Below are 23599 nucleotides of genomic sequence, written 5' to 3' on the forward strand. Positions count from 1 at the left end.
CGGGGAGGAAGTATTTGTGTGTATTGTTTTGGGAAGAGTACAAGAGCAGTGAATGACGGCGAATGGACAGCAATGATTGCGGCGCAACGGACCACCCGCCGTAGCCGATGCGATGAGAGGGAGCTGCAATGGTGAAGTCCAGCTACCTGCTACATATTCACGGAACATTCATGCAATATGCAACATGTGGCGTACTTTGAAGGTGTCGCTTGCGGCATGAGAAGGATGTAACGATATGCGACAATACGAAAAGTGACGACGGTAAACTGTACATTGACAACACTGCTCCGCTTCAAAGTGCCTTCAAATGTCCCTTTGGTGTCCTTGCGTTGCGGGTGAAAGACATTGAAAAGTGGCACACGAATTGGACATTTTTCTTCGCATATTCCCAAGATACAGTGGAGATGAAAAGTCTACACACCCCTGTTCAAGTGTTTTTTGAGATACAAAAAAATGAGACCAAGATAAATGCTTTCAACGCTTTTTCCACCATGAATTCCACCTATAACCTGTACAACTCAGCTGAGGGGGGAAATACATTTTTGAGAGGTAAGTTAAAAAAAAAAAAAAAAGAATTAACCAGTCACATTCATGTTAAATGAATCCGCACACAGTACCTCTAACCCTAAATAGTTTTGTTGTTCTACTGTAGTAGGCTTTTCAATGCAAGAAAAGCCAACCAGAAAATCTGAACTTTACTGGGAGTTAATCCAATGCCCTTTAAATGGTATGAACTTTTTTTTTGTTTTGTTTTTTGCTCAAAAAGAAATGGTATTTTAACAGCGTTGTCGACTTTTTACGTCCACTGTATGTCATCCCGATAGACTCGTACTGTATGTGATTGTGTGCCAAGCAAAGTCATTGCTTCTTTCTACTTTCCCCGATAACATTTTAAAGAATAAAAATATATTCATTTTCCACCACAAGGATTAAATCAAATAAGAGCGTGTAACAGTGTTAAAAAAGAAATGTTCATCGGAGGCAGCCAATGAATGAATTAAGCTCATTTTCGATCTCAACTACTTTCTACTTAACAAATGATCTTGGATGCAAACATTGAGCTAACACAGCATGTTTGGTGTATACTTCGGGGTCAGACTGACCCTTCTTTGTGCCGTCATCAGCAGCAAATCTGCAAATTAAGATGTGTGCAAATCACCACAAGGGGTCTCACTACAATACGAGGGAGGCACTGTCTCAAAGGGTCCCCCCCACCATTCAGATGACCTGAACCGACTATTCAAAACAAAACTCTGTAAAACATCACATACATCCTGATGTTTTGTTTTTTGTGTGTTAGGGTTAGCTACTGTCCACCGATGGCCTCTCGGTCTTTTGGACCGTCTTGGGCGTTCCCTGTTGGGAATGAAAACATTCTGTTCAATTGCTGGACACTTTATTCATTCGCTAAACTTGCAATTCAAGTTGAAGCGAACCGTTGAACCGTCTTTGAGGGAGATTGATACAGACCCGTTGCTGCGGTCGTGTCGGACACGTGCGTGATGGAGAATCTGGAGACCATGAAGCGGTTCAGTGCCACACTTGCCGATTTTGGCGCCCCGGGACTGTTTGAAGGGGAAGCGAGTGTCCCTTGGGTTTCGGCCGTGGTGTCGGGCGAAGCTTGGCAATGCTCAAAAGCAAGATCCTCCTCCCGCTCGAAACCTGAAGGCAAACACAAAAACTGTCATCCTCTTGGACGCAGGAACATGCGGTCAATTTTCTAGCCTTGAATGTGCCCACCTTGCCGCGCCTTGTTGCCGTCGTCCGTCTCCTCGGCATCACACTGTGGCTCACAGGCTTGGAGTTTGTTTTCATCTACGTTGGGGGCGCTTTCATCCAGGTTTGAGAAGTTTTCATCCAAGTTGGAGGTGTTTTCACCCACATTGGAGGTGTTTTCATCCATTGTCCCCTTCCGGCTGGACCCCTCTTCAGTGGAGAAGCTGTAGTCGACTAGTTCGCCAGTTGGACTCTCCTACGTTCAAAGGGGACGATAATGCTTTCATTTCTATTCCGAAAACGGACTCATTTTCAAGTGTTACCTGGTCAAAGAGGAATACGGTGACGTCATCGAAGAAGGACACGGCCTTTTTCTTCCTCTCAAGCTCCTCGCAGAAGGACTGAGTGAGGAGCGTGGGCATCTTGAGGAGGCTGCGGAGATGCCTCGCCCTGCTGCTGTCGCTCACCACCACCACCGGCACTGCGGTCAGATCCTCGTGGCTCCCCTCGCTGTCTTCCTCCTGGATGCTGTAGGTCCGCAGCTCTTCATCCGACTCGCTGTCGTCTGAGTCGTCCTCGTCCTCCGCCTCCTCCAGCGGGGCTCTCACAGCCTCTCCGCACAGCTCCAGCAGCGACGAGGCGGACGACATGTCGGCGGCGCCGTTTGATGCTTCGCACGAGCCGTCCTGCGAGTCGCATTCCTCGGCATCGATGTCCTCGAAGTCTTCCCCGTTTATCGTGACTGTTTCCCCTCTGTCCGGCAGTGATTCCACATGATTGAAATCTGGCAGCTCTTCCTCCTCCGTGGGTTGATCTGTATTTTCCTTCTCTTTAGCTTCGTCGTCATCATAATCAGATGCAGCGGAGTCGGTGCACAAAATCTGTCCACGGCAACAGTCTTCCGACCTGTTGCGGCCGTCCTGGTAGCTGGTTGAGGCCTCCTGGACGGTGGGGGAGGGTTCCGAGTCCGTAGAGGAGCTAAGCTCCGAGCAGGGCTCCTCTTGGTGCTCTCTCTCCAACTCCAGATCGTCGTAGTCTGGGGCCGCCTCTTTGGTCAGGCAACCGCCCATCTGCACAGGAAACGGTGACAACATGGACAGCCCAGGTGTGGGAAAAGAATGGGCAGAGTTGGGCTCAGAAGACCTTGTCAAAATGCAATTTTCCCTTTGATTTAAGACCTCAGGGATAAACTCACTTTTGATTGGATCTCTGGAAGAGCCGACTCTCCCGGCATACAACTCATGTTTACTTGGACCTGGAAAGAATCGACCGCCTTCCTCTTTAGGGCTTTTGTCATTTTCAGTATCATAGTCAGAGAAATAAGCAGAGTCCCGGTATGTGTTTTTACCAGTCATGTCCTTGAAGCGGACCTCTGAAGAACTGGTCGGATTTTGATGCACACCGACTTGCAGAACAAGTCCAGTTGCACTTGTTTGGGGACTTACAAGGTCTTTAAACATAAACTCTGGAGAGCCGTTATTTTCCGTGTCGTATCCACTATCCAGGGATTTGGGCTGGGCGGGAGTAGTGAAGGAGTCTGGGCTGAAGGCTTGCTCGCAGGTGCTTGCCACGGAGGATGAGAGGTTAATGGTGTCGACAGTAGAGTCAGGAGTTGCCTCCGGGTTCTTCAGCGGACTTAACTCTTCCTCCTGCATGTCTGCATAGTCAAGGTTGAAGTCCGTAAAGATGCTCGATGTGATATCTGTAAAGTCGTCATCCTCCTCACTGTAGTCGCCGAGCTCCACCAGGGTAGCAAGTCCACTTGTCAATTCTCTGCTAGCATGGAAGGACGGACAAGTAAGCCTTATATCACCAACAGCAGAGACTCCTGTTGGGCCCCCCTCCCAAATGTTAGCCCTCTGCTTCTCTAGTGGAGCTTCAACCCAGCTACGAGATTCCTTGAAGGATGAAGGAGACTTGGTGTAGGTTGCATCAGGAATTATCTTGGGCTTAGAATACAATCTCTCTCCTTTAAGGAACAATTGCATTTCATTTCCTCGGGCGCTCTCACTTGTGAGACAATTAGGACTTTGGAAAGCAGCCATGCTGTTTTCCTCTGGACTCGCCCCACTGTCTTGGTGACACAAGTGAATGTATGACCCCAGTTCTTTGAGTTTGCTGGCAGCACTACAAGCACGTTGCCCTCGTTCTGCTTCCTCTTGACAAGTCCTGGAACTGCGGAAGGTCTTGGTGGTATCCTTGCTTAAAGCCCACACTTCCGTTGTCTTACAGTGCACATTATACCGACGGTCCAGATAATCCTCCATCCCGTCCCTCTTCCTGTTGCTAAACTTTGGGATATTATTGTTGGCCGAATGGTTGGAGGTCCAGTTTGTGACTTCTTCCTCAGAGAAAGCGGCCTGCTCAGGGCCCCCACCCCTCTGCTGACCCACCAGCGGGCCGGCACCGCTTTCGACGTCTATGCTGATGTGGTTTACGATGGGGCGTGCCTTTCGAAGGGATCCCACCGTGGTACGGCAGCTTTCATGAAGTATTTCGCATGCGCTTCCATCGTCAAGATAGGGGTCGCACAGGCCTAAGCCCGGGCCGCTCATGGCTTGTGTCCGACTGGGCCTATGTTCTGACAATGCCGCCCACTTACCAACATTGGAGTGCTCCGAATCTGACAGATTGGCCAGGCGCGTGGATTCACAGTCATCAGTGTCAACTTGAAAGGATAAGGAGCCTGCGTGGGACCGGCTGAACATCACAGGGCTGGATGCCTGTCTCAGCAGCGGCTCCGTGGTGAGCTGTCCAGTGGAGCTTGAATGGAAATCAAAAGCGGTTGGTTTGGCACCGTCCGCAGTTGACCAGTGGGCATTCGGTTGTGCTGCGGTTGAGCCGGTCTGGCTTTCGGGAGACAGCCCGGCGCTGCCAGCCTCCAGCACAGGGCTAAAATCCACACCATTGTCGTCCAAGTTAATGTTACACTCTGATGTTTCTTCTATACGGATATAATACTCGCTGCCGACAGAGGGGCTGCGGGCACTCAACACGGGGACCACACCCGGATGCTCAGGCTCATAGTAGCATGGGGATGTCTCAGTCCTGCATCCACCTGAGGTGCTTGCATTGCTGGAATAGTATATATCCTGGTAATGGGGGTTCACTTGGCCCAGTGGGCCGCTGGTGGACAACGAACAGTATGGCCGCTCAGCTCGGGCTTGCTCCCACTTGTACTCGAAGTTGAGACCGTGGCTCGTCTCCGTGACGGTCAGCAAGTCGTCCCCGGTGTCCGACTGGAAGCTGTCAGAGAAGTGCTCCAGCAGGGGGAAGGAGGTCGAGGCAGACGAGGCCAGCTCCGCTGCCTGAGCGTGCGCCGGGCCGCGGGGGTCTTCGGCTAGACTCGGAGTCGGGACCAGGGGCGCGGGCGCGGCTGTGTGGGAGGGGCTGCCGAGCAAATTTGGTCTCAAAGCATTCCAGCGTTCTTCGAAATCTTCCTCGGCCTCACTGGAGCCTTTGGCGCACAAGTATGTGAGCAAGAGGTGAACTTCCTCGCCGCTCGGTCTCAGCTCGGGCTGCAGCCAGCAGAACTGCATGACCTCGTACCTAGTGAGAAAGAAAACGGGAGTGATTTGTGCTTGGAGGGATCAGAACACAAGCATGACCTTCTAACGGCAGTTTAGCTCTGGCCGTAACTGCTCTCCCTGTCTGCAGCCACGGCATATCTCACCAGCGCTCTGCAAGAGGAAACTGGAGCTGCGGTTTTGGAAGTTTGAGCTGCTGTTCTCGTACGGCGTACGTCAACACCTGTCGGTCAGAGTACTGTCTGTATGGCTGCTCTCCGAGCTCAAACAACTCCCACACGGTCACGCCCAACGACCTGGAACGGTCGAAGCCAATCCGAAAGGGTGAGCAGATCCAAAATCCAAACAATCCTACTAGTGTGTAGCGGCATTGGAAAAAAACCCAGCATTTCAAAGGCAAACTGGACTGACAGGAAATAAAGTGACGATGTGAAATAACAGTACTTGGCAAATATCCTGAAAAGCGATCTCACCATACGTTGCTTGCTTTGGTCTGGTCAACAACCAACAGGTTTCCATGGACTTCGTCGATCAGCTCTGGTGCGATCCAGCGCAGGGGCACCCAAATCTGGTCTTGCGTGTAGTAATAATCCTCCTGTACGTATTACAGATGGAGTGACCGTAAAGTGATCAGGTAACGCACCGGCCTGAGTAGCCAGAATATGACAGGACGGGTCAAACCTTAAACCGACTGTGAGAGAGGCCGTAGTCACCGATTTTCACGGACATTTCTGATGTGAGCAAGCAGTTGCGTAGGGCCAGGTCACTGTCGACAGAAAAAACGTGTATTATCCAATCTCCTCTTGGCAGGCTTTTTGGGAGACACTTGTATTAGGACTTGGTGTACAGGGGATCCTCAGTTTACCCAACTCAAGTTCATTTCTTGAACACTTTAAGAAGAGCTGTAGCTGTAGTGCTGTACCCAAAGTCAAAATCCCACTTCCATCTTCAGCATCATGACTGACCTTGCACTTTTTGTCTCACCTCCTCCACAAAGTCCAAGCCTTCTACCACCAACCGGTTGGCGTGGCAGCCACACAAGTGCGAGACGAGGGCAGAGGGTCGCCCCCGGCAACAAAATCACTGATGCTGGAGTTCTGATGCGACCACTCAGGCAGCACCAGGATGTTGTTGCGGGAAGAGACCAGCAGGGGGTCGCGCATATTCACACTGAGGGCCGTGACGGCCAAGGACAGATCCTGCCGGGTCTTTTCAGTACCTGTGTACGAAGTTGTTCTTGTGGAGGTGCAAAAGCCCCGAGGCCACGTCGCATGCCATTCGTTGGAGGATGAGCGGGTCGGGGGTGTCCGAGTCCGAAAGTCGGCAGCTGCAGAGATAGCTTTTCAGGTCACCCTTGGAGGAAACGCAAAAAGGGTGTTGCCATGAACTTCATGTTGGCCAGGTGACTTTTCAAAGTACAGTACGACTATTACCGGCTCTGAATTCTAATGCATGAAGTACTACAACTTGAATCATTTCAGTCAAATTGCTAGCCTCTTCTGTCTAGGACACCTGCCTTGGGTTCACGATCAATCAGTCAGTAGTGCGGTTATAACGATTGACGTGTCATCACATGGGTATCCAGTGCAACCCTGCATATTTGCGAGAAAAAAAACAAAAAACCTACAGTATTCTTCTTTAATTGCCCAAGAGCCAATTTGCTATTTTTGTGCTCAGGCTAAGCAGTGTCTAATATAAAAGTCTTGCTTTGGCACCAGCTTGTGGCATCTTGGTGCCAAGGAACTTTGTTAAAGGGAGGGGAGGAGCTTCATTGTGTCAGGCCATGGCCCTGTCTGATTGAAAAGTAGCGCTTGGCCCCAGTCTTGCGGCACCAAGTGTAAACCTTTTGAGGGACCGTCACTTACTGGGGGATTTTTTCTTTCTTGTTGCTCTATCAATGTATGACTTGTAGTTATGAAGGACGCATTTATTTGACGCCTTGGCTTAGCTGGTAGATTAAGTGCTGTACACTACTCTGTAACCTAATGAGATCCAAAACCAGTGCAAACACAGTAATAAAATGTCCTGTTCAAAAATGAATACTTGCAGTATCTGAACGCGCGGTGATACGAAATCATATGGACGACGTGGTGAACGTGTTTCCTACCAGAGGGCAAACCTCCATGACCAGCAGATAAGGAGTGACCTCCGAGCACTGGGCCAAGCATTGCAAGAGGGCGGGGTGCTCCAAGGTCCTGCAAATGCGTTCATCATTCATTGTCATACATTCCAACTTAGGATGTGCACTTTTGTACAAATTCAAGTCTCAAGTGTTTCTAACTTAGCGTATGACTCAGTGGTTTCAAGCAAGGCCAAAATAAGTCGCTGTCTGGCTAAGTCTTCATCCCAAATGCGATAAAGCGTTGCGTGTTTGGTTCAGACTGTGAATTTCAGTTTTCAGAAATTCAGTTTTAATGGTGACAAAAAATAAGCCACAGGAAAGAGTTACCCTTCATTTTTTTGTTTTTTTTTTTGGGGGACCGGTAATTGTACTGACCGATATGGCTGGACCTCCTCCAGGAACTGCATCTGGTCCTGGACACTTGCGCTGGCCTTTAGCTCCTTCACCACCACCTGGGTGGTGCTGAGACCCACGTTGACCTCACCCAGCAACACCTGCGACGTTCGACCCCAGCAAATACAATTTAGCTGCAAAACTTAGGTCAAGTCAAGAACACAGGTTTTAACGGTGACCCCGAAACATGTTGCTGCATCCATCCATTTTTTTGACAAATGCTCCATATTTAGAAAACAAAAAAACTCATGCAAAAGGAGTGAAAACCAAACCAAAACCAAGCATTTTCAAAAAATATTGAAATGAATAAAAACTAACAAAGTTTTCCGACGAAAATCTCAAATACTGAAATATATTCATTTGAATCGCAAGCCCATTGTGTTACACGGCGACAAATGTCAGCCACAAAATAACGACGACAAATAAGGATCCTATCGCATTCCAGGGGGTTGGGGGCGCGCTGGAGGCCAGTTTGCATTTGATGGTCAAATGCAAGGCTTGACTAGCTCACAGGTGGTGAATTTTGGAGTACACTTTGGGCATGAGACCAAGGCGCGTGTTACCTTGCCAAACCAGCCATGGCCAATCTCCTTGAGATAGAGCAAACTATGGCGGCCTAGGTCCGACGATTTCAGGAGCTGGACTGCAAAAAACACAGGGGAAAATTGGGTTGTTGTTGTTATTATTATTATCATCACTATCTCCTTTAAAAAAGTAAGAATAGACAAACATTTAGGGGTGGGTTTTTTTCTCCATTTTAGCCCAAGTTAAGCCTTGTGGGGTTATTTTTCCCAGATAACTCAACTTGACAAATTTGGAGCTATATGCTTTTAAATACAAAATGTCTGCATTTGGATTTACCTTTTGAAAAGAGAAATGCACCTTATTTTAAAAAATGCCTTCAAAATGATCCCCTTCTGATGATGTTACCAAATTTTGCGGCTTTCTTTCCCTTTTAGCCAAGAAATCTTGGATTAAAAAAAAAATTGGAGATATATGCTTTTCATTGGACAGCGGTTTTACAGAATATCTGTAATAATCCATTACCTTTTGAAATAAAATAGCATGTTACCTAACAATGCCTTTTAGTCATTGTTCTTTAACAATAAAAAACACGTAACTCCAAATTTTGCTCCAATTTGAACATTTTGGGCTGTTTTTTTGGTCTTTTTATCTGAAGACTTGTTTTCCTTGTAAAACCAAAAAAGTGGTGTGCCAAATACATGAGTTATTTGCTGTGGTGACACCTGGTGGGACAAACCAAAAGTCGCAACAACAACTCCAAATTAGCTGAAAAACCACAAATTGCGGAGGGAGCAGAGACTTGTGCCATGGTTAGAACAAGAGCAAGAGCTGGTCGACTGCATTAAAACCCCCACGCCCCCCCAGTCACGGTCCCATGACAAAGAGCCACGCTAGCAAGAGTCGCTGGGAAGGCGTAAAAGCCGTTACCTGGCTGGGTCCTCATATTCCCAAAGCGACGCTGGCCGGCGGAGCGGCGGTGCTGGAGCGGCCGTGCGGCCCGCCACTCTGAGGGTCACGTCCCGCTTGGAAGCGTGAGAACGGAGGGCCCCCGCTCTCCACCCGGGGCGTCTCGGCATCGCGCGCACGTGCGTGCGTGCGTGTGTGGGAAAAGTCGGACCCTCCGAGCCCTCGTGCAGCTGAACAAGCGTCCAGCTGGGCCGCACAAACACACAATCCCGCTCGGGAGTTTCTCCAGCTGTCACGACAAAATCCTACGCGGACGCCGAGTCCTTTGTGGACGTGCAACCCGAAGTCTTTGGGGAGCGCCATGGCCGTCGCTTGGTCGTGTGCCATCTGATGCGCCAGCTCGGGGTGCAGCTCCAAGACACCCATCCCCGGATGACATAAGCCCAGCGCAACCCCACCCGGCAGCATTCCTCGGCCCAATTGGAGACAAAAACATCTCTGTAAGACGCAGAAAAGACCACTGTCACAGTCGTCGGCCTTATCGCGAGCCCCCACCCCGCCCGGCGCTTCCATTTTAGGTCACGGTGCGCGCCACCGCTCGGTGTCACAGACCCGTCTCTGTCCGGGCCCCGATAATGGCAGTCCTCCTCTGCCCGCGTTCCGCAGACGTTCCCGCCCGGCCCTTATTGCTGACCCGCTGTCCACCCCGCCTAAATGGAGGCCATTGTTGGCGCCGCTCACTCGCACGCTCGCTCGCTCGCTGTCTCCTGGTACCCCGCACGCACGCACGCGCACGCACGCACGCACACACACACACACACACACAAACACACACAAGGCCCATTCAGGCAGCGGAACGCCGGGCAGAGGTTGTCACGGCGATAACAATCCCACACTTCTACTCAAACATGCACTACGGAGACAAATTAAGGAGTGGGTATTGAATCCAAATGAGGAATGTGTGCGTCCTACTCATGGCATTCCCGCAGAGAACGAGAGCCATCGGATGGATGCATAAAATCAATGAGCGCCATTGAAAGGGGAAATCAACCCAAACCCTTTTTTTTCAAGAATATGTTCGATGCGAGGCCTCGAGTTGAAACGAGGCATTCTGATAAATATTGCGTTTGCGGAATACGAGTTCATCCGCTCGTTTCTCTGGCGGCGGCCATTTTGTCACGCCCGTCGACTGAAAATGACATCGCAACGACCCGGGGCTCAGGTAACGACCAATCACGGCTGACCTGTTTTCTGAAGGTGAGCCGTGATCGGCCGTTACCTGAGCCCTGAGTAGTGTGATGTCATTTTCAGTCGACAGAACTGACAACATGGCCGACCCCCTGAGATGGCTAAAAACGGCTGTATTTTGCTGCTTAACTCTTTGCACAAACGCACTATTAATCAATTTTATACGTACACATATAGGTGTATGTGTATATATACATATATATGTACATATATGTATGTACAGTCATATACTTACGTGTATACACATAGGATGAACTATAATGTACCCACTATGAGTAGTATATGAAACAGTTTACATGCGTATTTCTCAATGAATGTCAAATTTAAATTGAGTAAAAATGGAGAGGTATATAAATGTGGACGATACAAACGCTGGCTATGGTATGTATACTGTATGTTAATGTGCATATCGATGTCGCATATATATGTCATTAAAATATCATCTTTACTGTCCTGAAAAGCACAATGTAAGTCTAAATGATTCTTTCGTTCTCTTTTGCACTTTGTAATGTAAGATGGTTTTCTGCACTCTCCCCTTGATTTAAATCACATGCCGTGCGCAACTATTCTCGTGCCCTGCTTCACCTCCTGACATTTGGAAGTTGGCCTGTTTTACTGCCGCTTCTCCCACCTTGGTTGTATTTTGCACCGGTGTCCGATTGAACTGTATCATACGGAGTCGTTTCTAATATGTAACCCACATATTTCCATACAACTCTACTGGACCTCGTCCTGTCGCAATGTTGGCCCTGAATTTTTCTCTCTTTGCAGGATCAACAAATCCGATGAGCCTCCTTTCCATCCCTCACCCTGCAACAAGACTTGAACCAATCACACTGCGCCGCAACGACAAGAGGGGAGGGGGCGAGTGGCCCAAGAGCCCGAGGGCGCACCCCGCAACACTGAGAGGCCATCCATGTGGCGCTGTTGTTCCCTCGAAGCCAGCTCGCTCACAAGCGGACGGCCGGTGAGGCATGTGAGGGGAAAAGGAGGTAGAACTTCTCTTGAGCCACCCTCTCTTGGCTATCTCCGGCACGTGTCCCATATGCTCAATGCGCTCACTATTGACTGAATTGACAATTGTGTCAGGGAGAAGACAATATGTTGTTGGTGTGTCCTGACATTGTTCACAATGCTCCCCGCCATTCACAACTGCACCCGACTTGAACTGGTTTTTGTTCTGCGCCCACCTTCGACCGCTGCACAACGTTTTGCAGCAAAGTGTCAGCCGCCGTTGGCTAATCCTGCTCACGAAAATGGCTACGAAGTTATTAATGAATAATAATTTGCATCCTCTTATGTGGCCGAATGTGCCAACTGCTTCTGAGTATGATGTGGTGGTGACCTTTGCGGCGTATCTCTTAGAAGAAAGAAAAGCGTGTCTCCTAAGCGCGTTGGGATGCACTTGCTTTGCAGTCTACGCTATGATCAGATTGGGATGTCCTGAAAAACACTTCCCTGAAGAGCTGCACGAAGAACGTAGAGTGGCTCTTGGGTCAGATTCCTTCCCACGCTGCAGTGAATTAAGTTCACGTTAAGGATGGCACAATGGGCCGACAGTTTAACTCGACTGTGGCTCCATTTGAAAGGAAAGCAAATTGCTATCTTTTAGCGGGAAATGACATAATCTTACAAATATTAATAAAATATTTCCATATCAAACAGTAATGAAGACTTCGCCGTGACTATAGAGGAGTAGGAACAAAGTGTGTATGTATATAAAGAAGTTCAAATTCAAATTGTTAGAGGAAATTCTCTTCCTTTCCTGGAACGATACACACAGCGCAGTTGACGTATTCCTGTTCAGATGCAAATTTGATCAAAGACAGAAGACGGCTGCAACCGAGCTGCGGCAGTTGTTTTATGCACAGGATAAAGAATACACGCCTTTCAGTATTATTGTATGCTCGGTCTGCATGCGCTGGTACAGTGTGTTCAAATGTAAGTTGTTCAGAAGTACGGCAACATCAAAGCTAGTTTTGTTTAGCCTGGTGTTTTACATTGCGTGTTAGCATTAAACGAGCGGGATTTCATAGGGCAAAGTAAAGCAAACTTCAGCCGGTCTCGTTTTTACAGACTTGCCGACTTTTTTCCCAAAATCCTTGTGACCTCCCAACTTGCGCCTGTATGTCAAATTTCTGCTCTCAACTCAAAACAAAAATCGTAAAACTCGCTTCACTCTCAAGTCGAGGCACGGCGGACGCCGTGAATAGAGCGTTTGTGTTTTGCCGGTCGGGCTTACTGGATCTGCCGGGCTGCTTGGAGACGGGCAGGGAGACCTCGGTGAGGGGCAGGACGTACACCTCGGGCCCATTGTGGCGCGAAGGCGACAGGTCCGCCTGGTACTCTTCGCCCTCGGCGTTGTCAAACTCCTGCCGCACACACACACACACGCACGCGCACGCGGAGGCCATGAGTCATGCGCGCGCCCAAGCGAGAGACAACGGCGCCAGTGTGAGCGGGCGTTCCGATGCCCATGCGCACCAAGTCAAGTCATGTGTGCGTCGGCGCTCTTCGAGTCCTTCCTGTGCGCTCGCTCGGCGGGCCCACGTCAGCACTTTTGGGCTACCAAACGGGAAGCGCGCACAATGCGTGGCGACATTTTGATGAAGAAGCAAACACTTGATGTTGATGTTGGCTTCATTGTGAAAGAATGAATGAATGAATGCCATCTGTTCGCGGTTTATCGGATGAAATGTGAGTGGGGGAAATCTCTGGATTGCTCTAATATCGAACGCTTGCCTCCATTCGACTTGTTTGGCTGCGCTAAGAGCAGCTTGTTTGCGATGCACGTCTATAGATTCAGCGTTGAGAAATTTAGTACGCATTTGTCGCATATTAGCTCAAGGAGGAAGTATTCTGGAAAATGGACTTTTTATTTGCTCGTTGAGAAATGGTTGGCTTAAGCGGGTAATTAGACAAGTCAGTCTTTTGTTATCTGTATTTCTGAAAATGTGTCTTTGAGAGAGGCAACTAATGCACATTGTGTCGTGACATTGACATCATTTACATGATAACCATTCCACACCAAGGTTAATATAGTTTACGGAAATTAAGAAAATAATCTCACATTTATAAAACTAACTCTAATTTCAAATCAATGAAAAAGAGTCAGCATCCCTCTGTCAGAACAGTGTAATGCTCAACTATGTCCAGCAGGGGGGAGTAAAAGCAGCTTCAGTGCTCCTTTGTTTTTTCTGGTTGTTGTTTTCCAGTGCTACTTTGTTCTCTGCAGAGGAGCTGAACATCCAAAATGTCTCAAAGATTAATTGACAAAGTCCACGACCTGCAAAGCCGCGCTTATTGTAGCGCTTTGGGTGATCTCCTCACGCACGCAGCAACTTTTTACGATTCTGGAGAACGTCTCGCTCGTGAGAAGCGACAACGACAAACAGTGTTTGTGTGTCTTTTGCACGGCAATTACTTTTGTTTCTCGGTGGGCCGTTGCGAACCATCTGCCACTCTCCGGCGGCTATGATGGTGAGGGTGGGGAGTGTGGGGGGTGCGGTGGGGGGGCACCTGGCTGTGAGTCAGTCAGACTCGCTCACAGCCCCCAGGAGAGCCTTTGGTGTCGGAGCAGCTCTTCAGTTTCTGGCCCGCGTTCCAGAGGAGAATGCGGAGTTCTTTGGGAGCCTGCCGGATGGTGACACTCGGACGCAAGTTGGCCTTTTCCAAGTCAATCTGCTTGTGGGAGGCTTGAAAGCTGCCGATGACGTGTCTTCTCAAACTTCAAGCGTTCTCCTTTTGCATTGCACCGATCATTCTCATTTTTAGCCCCTTTTTTTATTTATTGAATTTATCCTCAGGGAACAAAAAATGATCTCTTATGTACTTATTATTTTATTGTATTTCCATTGACTAAATTTACCCTGATGGATTCTTTACCGTTTATCAGTTGAATTGACCCTTTGGAATCCATATTGAATTTATGCATCTTTTCTCATCCTTATGTCCTTTTACATCTGTATGAAATACTAAATATTTGAACTGTCTTCTACAGATAAAAACGGTAAGTACATTTTAGAAACCGCTCTGCAATCGTTACAGTACACATGAACGTATTCTTCTAGCAATGTTGACAATGCGCCACCAGGTGGTGCTACCGCTCAGTAGAGAAAAGCTCCCTGCCGCCGTTTCGTGTCTATCCGGCCTCTTGGGCAGGGGAGCAGTTTCACTTCCATGTACTTGTATCATACGAGGGTTAACGTTTCTTGACGCTCGGAGGTTTGGCTGGCTGGCTGGCGAGCTCACCTTGAAGCCGATGTCTCCCTTCTTGCAGCACAGGCAGGCCAGCATGAGGACGACGAAGGCAAAGAGGCCAGAGAAGGAGACCACCACCACGGCCAGCGACGAAGGCCATGACAGCTCGCTCAGTGGAGCTCCATCTGCGCGCACGCAAGCACAAGCGACATCAAGCTCAAGCTCGCTCTTCCTTTACACAAGGAGAAGAAAAGTCCACCTTTGTTGCACTTGAAATAAGCACATGATACAAACACAAAAGGCCAAATCCCGAGGTGAGCGTCTCACTGCGGCAAGCCACCACAAGTCCAATTGAATCAAACCGTCTAATTGAGTGTCAAAGCCGTTGACTGCGTCCCACCGGGGCAATCAACGAATTTATTAGAACGGCCATCCCTGGTCGCAATGCCTCCCCATCGCCACGCGTGACGTTTTCGGGCAAGTGCGATACAAATGTCTTTGAGGTCACTCCGGCAGGAGTCGGCAGCGTGTGGCGTTGGCCTCCATTTCATTAGGAAGGAAGCCCTCCGGGGACGCATGCGTGCGTGGCGGCGTGTATCGATTTCTCCGTAACACTTAATGGTTTCGAATGAGTTAGCGGCTCATTACATTGAACGCGTTCACCTCGCATATCGCCTGTTGGGCGCGGGGAAACGTGTGTGGCAACGGTTTAGACTTGTGGCGCCTCTATCGCCATTTTTAGTCTTTTACTTTGTATACAGGGTCACTTTGCATTCCTTTTTGTCTATTCCGTTTCAGAGATCACAGATGCGAGGCCATCAGACATGGACGTGCCGCTTGAGCTTTTTTTGCACTTTTTGTCAGCATGCCTGTGGCTCTCCAACTGACTTTGGATCAGCAGTGCAAAATTTCCACCGAGCAAATCAGGTTTCCGATCCGAATGCAGTTCGGCGCCAGCCTGAGAAGCTCGATGGCCGTCGCAATGTGTACTACAATCAACACCAACCATGGTAAGCTTCTCAAATCCGGTTCTGCTTTTGGCAAACCACGCAGCGAAAGCCTTGCTTTTAGTCAAATATTATATACTGTATACATTATGTTATATACATATACAGTATATATGTATGTCTGTAGTGACATACATATATATGCATATATGCGCATATGCAAATATATGTACGAATATATAGGTGTGTGTGTATATATGTATATGTATATATATATATATATATGTGCATATGTGTGTATATATATGTATGTGTGTGTGTATATTGTGTATAAAGCTCGATTGCAATTTGACTGCTAAATCAAAATCTCCAATTCACATGGACTCCATTGCAGCAGAAAATGCTTGAAAGCCACTGAAGGAAGTACTGTACGGTGTATGTGTGTGGGCACTGAGCCACAACACGTTGCCATGGTAACAACCTTCCCCGCCGGGTAGGGGGCGGGCGGGATATTAGTTTGATTGGCTTTTACGGCGCATTGAAGCTTGGCTCACCCGAGCTCATGTGCTTTGTCTGTGCACGTCTGCGGAATGTCCAACACTGGCTCCGTTTTGCCTGCGTCTACATTGCAAAAGCGTGGAGCGACCCCATAATGCGTCCGGTACGGTACGGCAAGTGGAGGGCAGACGGTCAACGTTGGAATATCATGAGGGGCACGCACCGCACGACTACTCCTCATGCAAAACGTCGTCGCTTCCGGCTAATGTTTTGCCATCGTTACTGTTAACGTCAATGAAAGCGCTCGTAGTCATTCAAAGTGTCCCATTTTATGCAGAGGAGCCCATTTTGCGGCTGTCCCGTGTTTCGAGTGTGTGCTTGGAAGCGGCACCCTCGTGCTGGCGTATTTGAACGCAGAGGCCATCAGCTCTCGCGGCGGGAATAATTGACTCCCTCGGAATGAATGGCATGCAGGGAAACCCTAAATGAGTTAACCAATGCCTGCTTGTCAAGTGTGCAAGTGCTCGTCGTGTGCAGAAAAGGCTATTTTAAATGTTAGAGCTGATACAGAGCCAATTTGCAAATGGAACGTATTTGCATGAGCCTCGCATCCCTATAGAGAGGTTACGGAGCAATTCAGCAGTTGAGACTGCCTTTGCCTTTTCTTGTATTGGCCCATGCTGTGAGCCTAATGAATTCTGCCTAGCAACAAGTGGCTGCACAGACGTGACCACCAATTCTGATTTGAAAACAAAAAAGGATGAGAGGAATGCGGTTTGCCTCAGTCACTTTTCAATCGGTTGCTTTGTTTAGACCTGAAAAATGTGACTTTTTTTCCCAAGTCACTGAAGTTTTTATTCTAAAAGAAGTTTTTCATTGTTTTTCCTTGAAACTTAGTTTTCGTCATATTACCACTTTTTTTTCTAAAACAAATAATTGTATCCCCATAATATTACTGAATATGTTTTCTTTGGAAATGAACCTTTTTTCTTGCCTCACTAGTTTTTTTTTTTAAAGAATAAACTTCATACATTTCTGTGATAATATTATCACTTGTTCATGTCGGGAGCAACCTTTTCCAAAAAAAACAACAAATATTAGATGTAATTTTGTCCTCATACCATTACAACGAAACTGCACTTTTAGTCAATACCACTTTTTCTTGAAAAATTGCTGTTGTTTTTTTTCAAGGGGGCGGGAGCATTTTTTAAATTCAGTTCCAAAAAATTATGTTCTATCATTTTACCACTGATCTCTTGAAAAACATTTTAAAATGTCAAAATGATGGCTTTATTCTTTCTTACTCTCTTTTTCATTTTGCCACTTTTTTCTTGAAAAGAAAAAGTTCCTAATACGACGAAGCCTTTTTTCCTTGAAAAACCACAAGTTTTATGTCATAATATTTTTTTTTCTTGAGAAATAGTACCATGTGTTTTTTTTCATCGTTTTATATTTGTATTGTTTTCTGAAATCTCCCAGTTCTGTCCTCCACTTCTCCCTACCGAATCCTATTAATAGAACTCAGAGAAGGCTCATTTGAAGTCCTTCTTTAGATATTCTTTCATGGCATGGCTTTTGTATAACATTTCAGAGAATGTCATACAATGTCCTCCATCAATAATTCACTGGCAAACATCCCCCCCAACCAGCCCCTATGATGAAAGTGGAGCTCTTTGTCGGCACCACAGACACGAGCCCAATAAGAAGAATCGATATACAATGTCAGGAAAAGCCCACTAGAACATCTGAAATTGATTTGGGGTTAATCGGCTGCACTTTAAACGGTGGCAGATGTGCGTGGCAGACTCCCGTTAAATTCATGCATTCGTGTCAGATTTATCTCGCTCTCATTTTTTAACGGGGGTGTGTAGACTTTTTCTGTCCACTGTATGTCATTGTAGGTTGCGATTTCACATTAAAAAAAAACACCAAGAAAAAACGCATTTCCAAGGTTGAGGGTGAACACAGCCGAGCACGGAATGCGCTGCCCGCGTATGTCCGCCTTATTTGTATTTTGTTGATGAATCATGAATGAGGCTTGGACCAATGAGGCGGGTCGTGCGGTTGCCATGCAACAAGCAGCATCGGGTCGACGGAGCACATGCGCATCAACTTAACCGACGTGAGCCAAACGGGGACAGCGTTGGGCTGAGACTTTCTGGTTGTTGTTTGGACACGTGAAGAAGACAAGAAAAGGCGGTAAATTGTGCTGACAAAGCAGGAAAGGACCCAAAGGTCCCCGAGTGTGCGTTTGCATGGAGGACAGTGCTGCAGGGCCACAACAGTGGCCTCCATCTGCCTCTTTTCCACCAACAGTGCCACCCGGGCGCTGAGAGAACAAATGTTGCCTCAGCTCATGTGGGCGTCCATCAGGCCCCATTGAGCAGCAGGGTCCCAAAACTTATTTTGTCGGACTATTTAGTCAACCTCGTTCTCATCATGTTGCTGGTGGAATTCAAAATGAACGCATATATCACTTGACTTCCACTTTAAGAAATGTCCTATAATGGCTTAGTCAAAACTGTTTTTAAAAGTCAAAGCCGCCGTAACATAACACGCTCGCCGATTCTCGCTCCGTCACGTCGGCCGGCCCCCGTCAGCTTTCGACGCGCAAATGAAGATGGGCTCGCGGGCCGTGCCTCCGATCCCAAACGATCACAATAAACAGGCCGTTGCCCGGGCTGGCCGAATGTGCTGAATTGGGAGATTAGAATGCGGCGCAACCGAGTCCCGCTGCGGCCGCTGTTTTTCTGCACGCGTGCGACAAAAAGCTGCTCGCCGTTTATCACGTTGGCAGCCGGATGGATGAGAGAGGGTTGATCCTCGGACTGGCTTCCGCTTTATTAGTGCGGCGGATATCAGCGAGAGCGCGTCACGCGAGGACAATAGGCGCCTAACCGGCATATTGTTGGACGTGCAGCCCGTTTCCACGGCAGACTTGGAAATGCAGTGGGAGCGCGGGAGTGGCCTGAAAGTGGGAGTTACGTCAACAATGTTCTCTGCACCGCCCTTTGCATGTGGGCCCGACAGTCTCAACGCAGTGCGGGAGTCATATTAATATTGCGCCGCTGGAATCAAAATTCAGGGGCCGTGAAGAAGTCGTGCGGAAATTCATTCAGTCGTTCTCTAGTAAATGGAGCTCAGCTTTTGACTTGCTCCGGCTTGCACCAGGAGCGTGTTGGGCAAGGCTCTGCATATGTGTGCGTTGGCTTCCCCGTTGGCTTCCCCGACCGCGGATCGTATGATAAATAAACAATTGACTTGTCGGTCGCTGAGGTCTTACCGGCATGCAAATGAGCCCGCGCGAGCCCGCGTGCATGTAGGCCGACATGCACGCGGGCTGGCGTCGGGGAGACGTCGTCATTCGAAGATGTGAACGTTGAAACTTAAGTCTTGGAATACCGTTCATCGTCGGACCCAGCCGCAAAAAGTCAAACTTCTTAAAACGCGCTTCAAGTGCATTGTCCCAAAAAAGAGCGTCGGCGGCTCTCCTTTCCCACACATGAGGGCATCAGAGGAAGGAAGCGGACTGTCAGAATGCATCGAAAATCCCCACTTGGCAGCTGTGCCCGACTTCAAGAAAGAAACCAGCGCTCCAAGGCGGCCTAACAGCCAATGAAATAAAAGAAATGCACCCCAACGCAAAGCCACGTTGTCACACGGTGCAGCCGACAAATAAATGGCTCGCCCCTCCGCTGCTTAAATCCACGTTTTCCTTCACTACTTGCCCCCCGGAGGCAGGCGGCCTTATGTAACCAAAGTGCGTGGTGTTGCGCATGCCGACATAAATAATCAAACAGTCGCTAAGTGGGAGGGGCTTAGAGCGTTAACGTCCCAACGGCATTTTGTTAGGCCCCCGAAAAAAAGCCTCTCATCGAGTCGCGCCCTCCTCTTGTGCCGAGAGCTCTCCGTGGTTCTGAAGCGCCGCCGCCGCCGCCGCCGCCGGCCCAGGTGCTGGCGGCAGGAGCGCTGCTGGGACGGATGACAGCTTATGTAATGTCGTGCATTGTCATTGTGTGTGTGTTTTTTTTTCTTCTCAGTCCATCGTAGGCATGCGCAGGTAAGGTTCTGAGGCATGCAGACAAAAAGCTGGCTGGGTTGCAGTGCTGCAACACTTTTGCGCGCTTTTATTTCTTCTCTTACGTTTTCTTAAATGTAAAATTGCATTTACAGTGTTTTTGATATGCTACGGGCCAGACGCTGTTAATTTTATGACGGAGGCTGCAGGCCGGATCAAATTTGACCGCGGGCCCGCATTTGGCCCCCGAGCCCGACTTTGGAGACGCCTGTTCAAATGGACCGAAGCCGTACAAAAGAAAGTACAGGATTTAATTAATGACAGTGTTTAGCGATTTTTGTTTTGCACATTGAATTTGCGTTTGAGCATTCTTTTGGGTCGGCGTTGATGTTAAAGTGCAACAATAAGAGATAATAATTTAAAGTATAATCCCAACTTGAACGATGAGGAGTTTGCTAAGTCAAGCAAGATGGCGTTTTTTGCAGAGCTGGGCATTTTACTAAAAATTGAGCATCCGTTATTCGCCATGCGTCTGCAGGGATCCTTCCGTCGTCCGTCATTGGCCTTTTTTTCCGTGGGGGGGGATAATACCCGTCTATGGGCCGGTCCGCCTCGATTTTTAAACGTCAGCGAGTCTGACGAAATTTTCAACTATTCATATTTTTAACAACTCTGGTTCTTAGGAAATAAAACCGTATAATAAGACACAACTAGTGAATACATGTCACATTTTGCACATGCGAAAGTGTAAAAATGTGTTTGAAAGAAGAGTGAAAAGATGTTTGGAACTTTTTTTTTTTTTTTTTTTTAAGAATAAAAGCTTCGTAGATTGAGGTCAACAACAGCTGATCAAGACGATACAGTATGCACATTGAAATTATAACAAAGTTTTGGCATCTATGGTTTCGTTCACCTTTAAAAACAAGTACAAAGTACAAATATTTTTTGGGGGGAAGGCCAGTTTGCTTTGTCAAATAATTCTGTTGGGCCACAAAAAATATGAGATAAATGTCAGTATATGTTTGTGTATGTTTTATTACCTTCATCATTTCCCACTTATGTGACTGCGGGTCGTTCCCTCTTGGACGGAGAGTGACTGACAATTTTGCTCCTGTGTATTTTGCATCCGTGCGGCACGGTGGTCGACTGGCCAGCACATCCGCCTCACAGTTCAGAGGTGGTGGGTTCGATCCCGACTCCGGCCTCCCTGTGTGGAGTTTGCATGTTCTCCCCGTGCCTGCCTGAGTGGGTTTTCTCCGGGAACTCCGGTTTCCTCCCACATTCTAAAAACATGCATGGTAAGTCGATTGGACTCTCCAAATTGCCCCTAGGTGTGATTGTGAGTGCGGATCTTTGTCCCTGCGATTGTCTGGCAACCAATTCAGGGTGTCCCCCGCCCACTGCCCGAAGAGAGCTGGGTGGGATAGGCTCCGGCACGCCCGCGACCCTTGTGAGGAGAAGCGCTATCGATAATGGATGGATGGTATTTTGCATCCATGCACAGCACTGATTTGGTTGTGCTTTTGATGACTTCTTGTCCCCCGGTATCGTCATTTTTGATGGTGACGCCATGAGCGTTAATACGGTGGGGGTGTCAGGCATCACAGATCCGCACAGGACAGATCGAAGCTTGAAACTTGAAGCGGCAACGCGCTGGCCGTCATTTGTATGCTCAGCACACTTGGCCCACACACTCTCGCTCTGTCCTGTTTACACTTTTTTTTCTGCAGCACTTTCAGGATCCACTATATACACACACACACACACACACACACACACACACACACCAAGCATGTACGCTTCAATTGGCTGACACTGCATTTATGTGTCTTACGGGGACGTTTTGTAGGACATGACAGTCAACTTGTCACCTAGATGCCGTCCATCTATCAGACTCGTGTTAAAGCTCCTTGAGGAGCGACACGGTGGCCGACCATTTTCTAGGGCTTGTCCTCATTCGGGTCACGGGTGAGCCTATCCCAACTGACTGAGCGAGGGGCTTTGTACACCCAGGAGTGGTCGCCAGCCAACCACCAGTCACACACACATGTATGTTAGGTTAACATGTTTTGGGCATGTGGGAGGATGAAGACGCAGCTCCGCGGAAAGTGTCGGGAAGGTTCTGAGCCCGGATTCAAAGCCCGAAGCTCTCGACTGTGAGGCAGACGTGCTAAGGGCTAGGGCACTGTGCCGTAGATGAGCGTGAAAAGATGCGTGCATCCTCCAAATGGACGTGTGTGACCCTTACCTGTGTCAAAGTGGGAGCTGAAGGCAAAACTGGGATTGAAAAACGCTGACGACATGACAGTCACGTGCAGGGTTAAGAGCATCCTCCCCCGGAGACAAAACCAGTCCTTTCTTTCAAATGACAAGATTGAATAAAAAATGAAGCTGATTCAGAGTCCAGCTTCTTTGAAAGAGGTGCGCAGCAGGATTTTCTCCCTCAGAGATGTGGAAGCAGACGTGGACACTCATATTCTCGTCGGCACATCTGTATGGTCACCATAGTCCTTTTTTTTTTTTTTTTCTTTTTTTTACCGCTATTCTCCACGTTTTACGGCGCACCTGATCGCCAGTCTGACAACAACGACCAAATCGAGCAACACCTAATTGTAAATAAATCCTCAAGATCGGGCAAGGTCTTGCTTCTTTTTGCCTGGAATGGCGAGTCCTGGCTCCCGGCTGTGTTGTTTCATTCAAATCACAACAATAACAATTTAAAAAAAAAAAAAAAAAAAAAAAAAAAGGACCAACGATGCTCGTCTGCGTTCAGGCTTCGCAGCCGAACGTCCTGCGCCAATGTCAAGCTCACGTAATTAAGCTACTTTCACCGCTAATTCAACTTTCAAAATAAAAGGGCCTGCGCTATCTTGTTAAGCAAATGCTTTTATTTTGACGAAGGATAATCGCGTGGCTGCTCGTGTAGCTTCCCGACTTTGGAGCAGCTGGCTGGCGCAGCTTTGCGCTGGAGGAATCCTGCTTGCGGCCGTCGTTCGTGTTCATGGTCGTGTTTGTGGGGGATTTCTTCGCTCGAGGCATGCGGAAGTGTGCAGGTCACGTGTCGCACGGACTGCTCCTCGCTTTACGATGATATTGGGTTCCCCTGTACGTAAGTCGGAAGGAACCTAGTCTAACGCAGTAGTAAAGTTGGAACTATTTGCATGGGGAATCGCTTTAAAGGCCAGTCCAGAGCTGCCAAAATACTCACACTTTAAATGTAAAAGTCGTAGTAGCGTAGTAACAAAGAAGTAGGCCGAAGTGTTTTTTGATGTGAGATGAGCGTACGAACATATTTTGACCAAAAAAAAGAGTAGAAAAGTCTAGATTTCAAATGTAAAAAAATGTAAAAGTAAAAAATAAATACTTACTCAAAATTCACATACCTGAGAACATTTACTTCGTTACCACCCACCAGTGCACAAAACTGAAATAGCTTGAAACTAGAAAACGTGATGATAAATAAAGTTGAACTGAAATTTAAGTTATTAAAGTCTTGTAT

At 48.0% G+C, this 23599-nt stretch overlaps 3 protein-coding genes across 6 annotated transcripts in view; 2 read left to right on the forward strand and 1 right to left on the reverse strand.

The window, feature by feature from the left end:
• The window catches only part of LOC147133905 (BAR/IMD domain-containing adapter protein 2-like), a 54080-nt gene extending 42802 nt beyond the window's left edge, over positions 1-11278 (forward strand). Inside the window, exon 14 of the mRNA XM_086056356.1 lies at positions 11209-11278. Coding sequence (XP_085912482.1) covers positions 11209-11263 — 55 coding nt within the window. The 3' untranslated portion in view covers positions 11264-11278. The remainder of the gene's footprint in view (positions 1-11208) is intronic.
• On the reverse strand, positions 1-22877 carry aatka (apoptosis-associated tyrosine kinase a). Of its 2 annotated transcripts, XM_086056353.1 has the most exons (14): positions 22349-22877; positions 14689-14822; positions 12680-12809; positions 8322-8401; positions 7741-7859; positions 7351-7438; positions 6463-6596; positions 5925-6009; positions 5717-5838; positions 5390-5539; positions 2040-5265; positions 1741-1972; positions 1471-1662; positions 1-1356 (listed from the first exon to the last, which is right to left on the reverse strand). In XM_086056353.1, the coding sequence occupies exons 1-14, from the start codon at positions 22428-22430 to the stop codon at positions 1307-1309; spliced, it is 4824 nt and encodes a 1607-aa protein (XP_085912479.1). In that variant the 5' UTR covers positions 22431-22877; the 3' UTR covers positions 1-1306. The 2 variants fall into 2 exon arrangements, with proteins under 2 accessions (XP_085912479.1, XP_085912480.1); XM_086056354.1 differs by lacking the exons at positions 12680-12809; positions 14689-14822; positions 22349-22877 and adding an exon at positions 9211-10034.
• Positions 12971-23599, forward strand: part of LOC147133907 (tetraspanin-10-like) — a 17187-nt gene continuing 6558 nt past the window's right edge. The window contains exons 1-3 of one of the 3 annotated variants that reach the window (XM_086056361.1): positions 12971-13134; positions 14717-14951; positions 15436-15647. In XM_086056361.1, coding sequence (XP_085912487.1) covers positions 15645-15647 — 3 coding nt within the window. In that variant the 5' untranslated portion in view covers positions 12971-13134; positions 14717-14951; positions 15436-15644. The other 2 variants (XM_086056363.1, XM_086056362.1) reach the window with 2 other exon arrangements.

Source organism: Filicampus tigris, chromosome 16 (genome assembly GCF_054856515.1).
Source record: "Filicampus tigris isolate MCC_2025a chromosome 16, RoL_Ftig_1.0, whole genome shotgun sequence".
NCBI lineage: Eukaryota > Metazoa > Chordata > Actinopteri > Syngnathiformes > Syngnathidae > Filicampus > Filicampus tigris.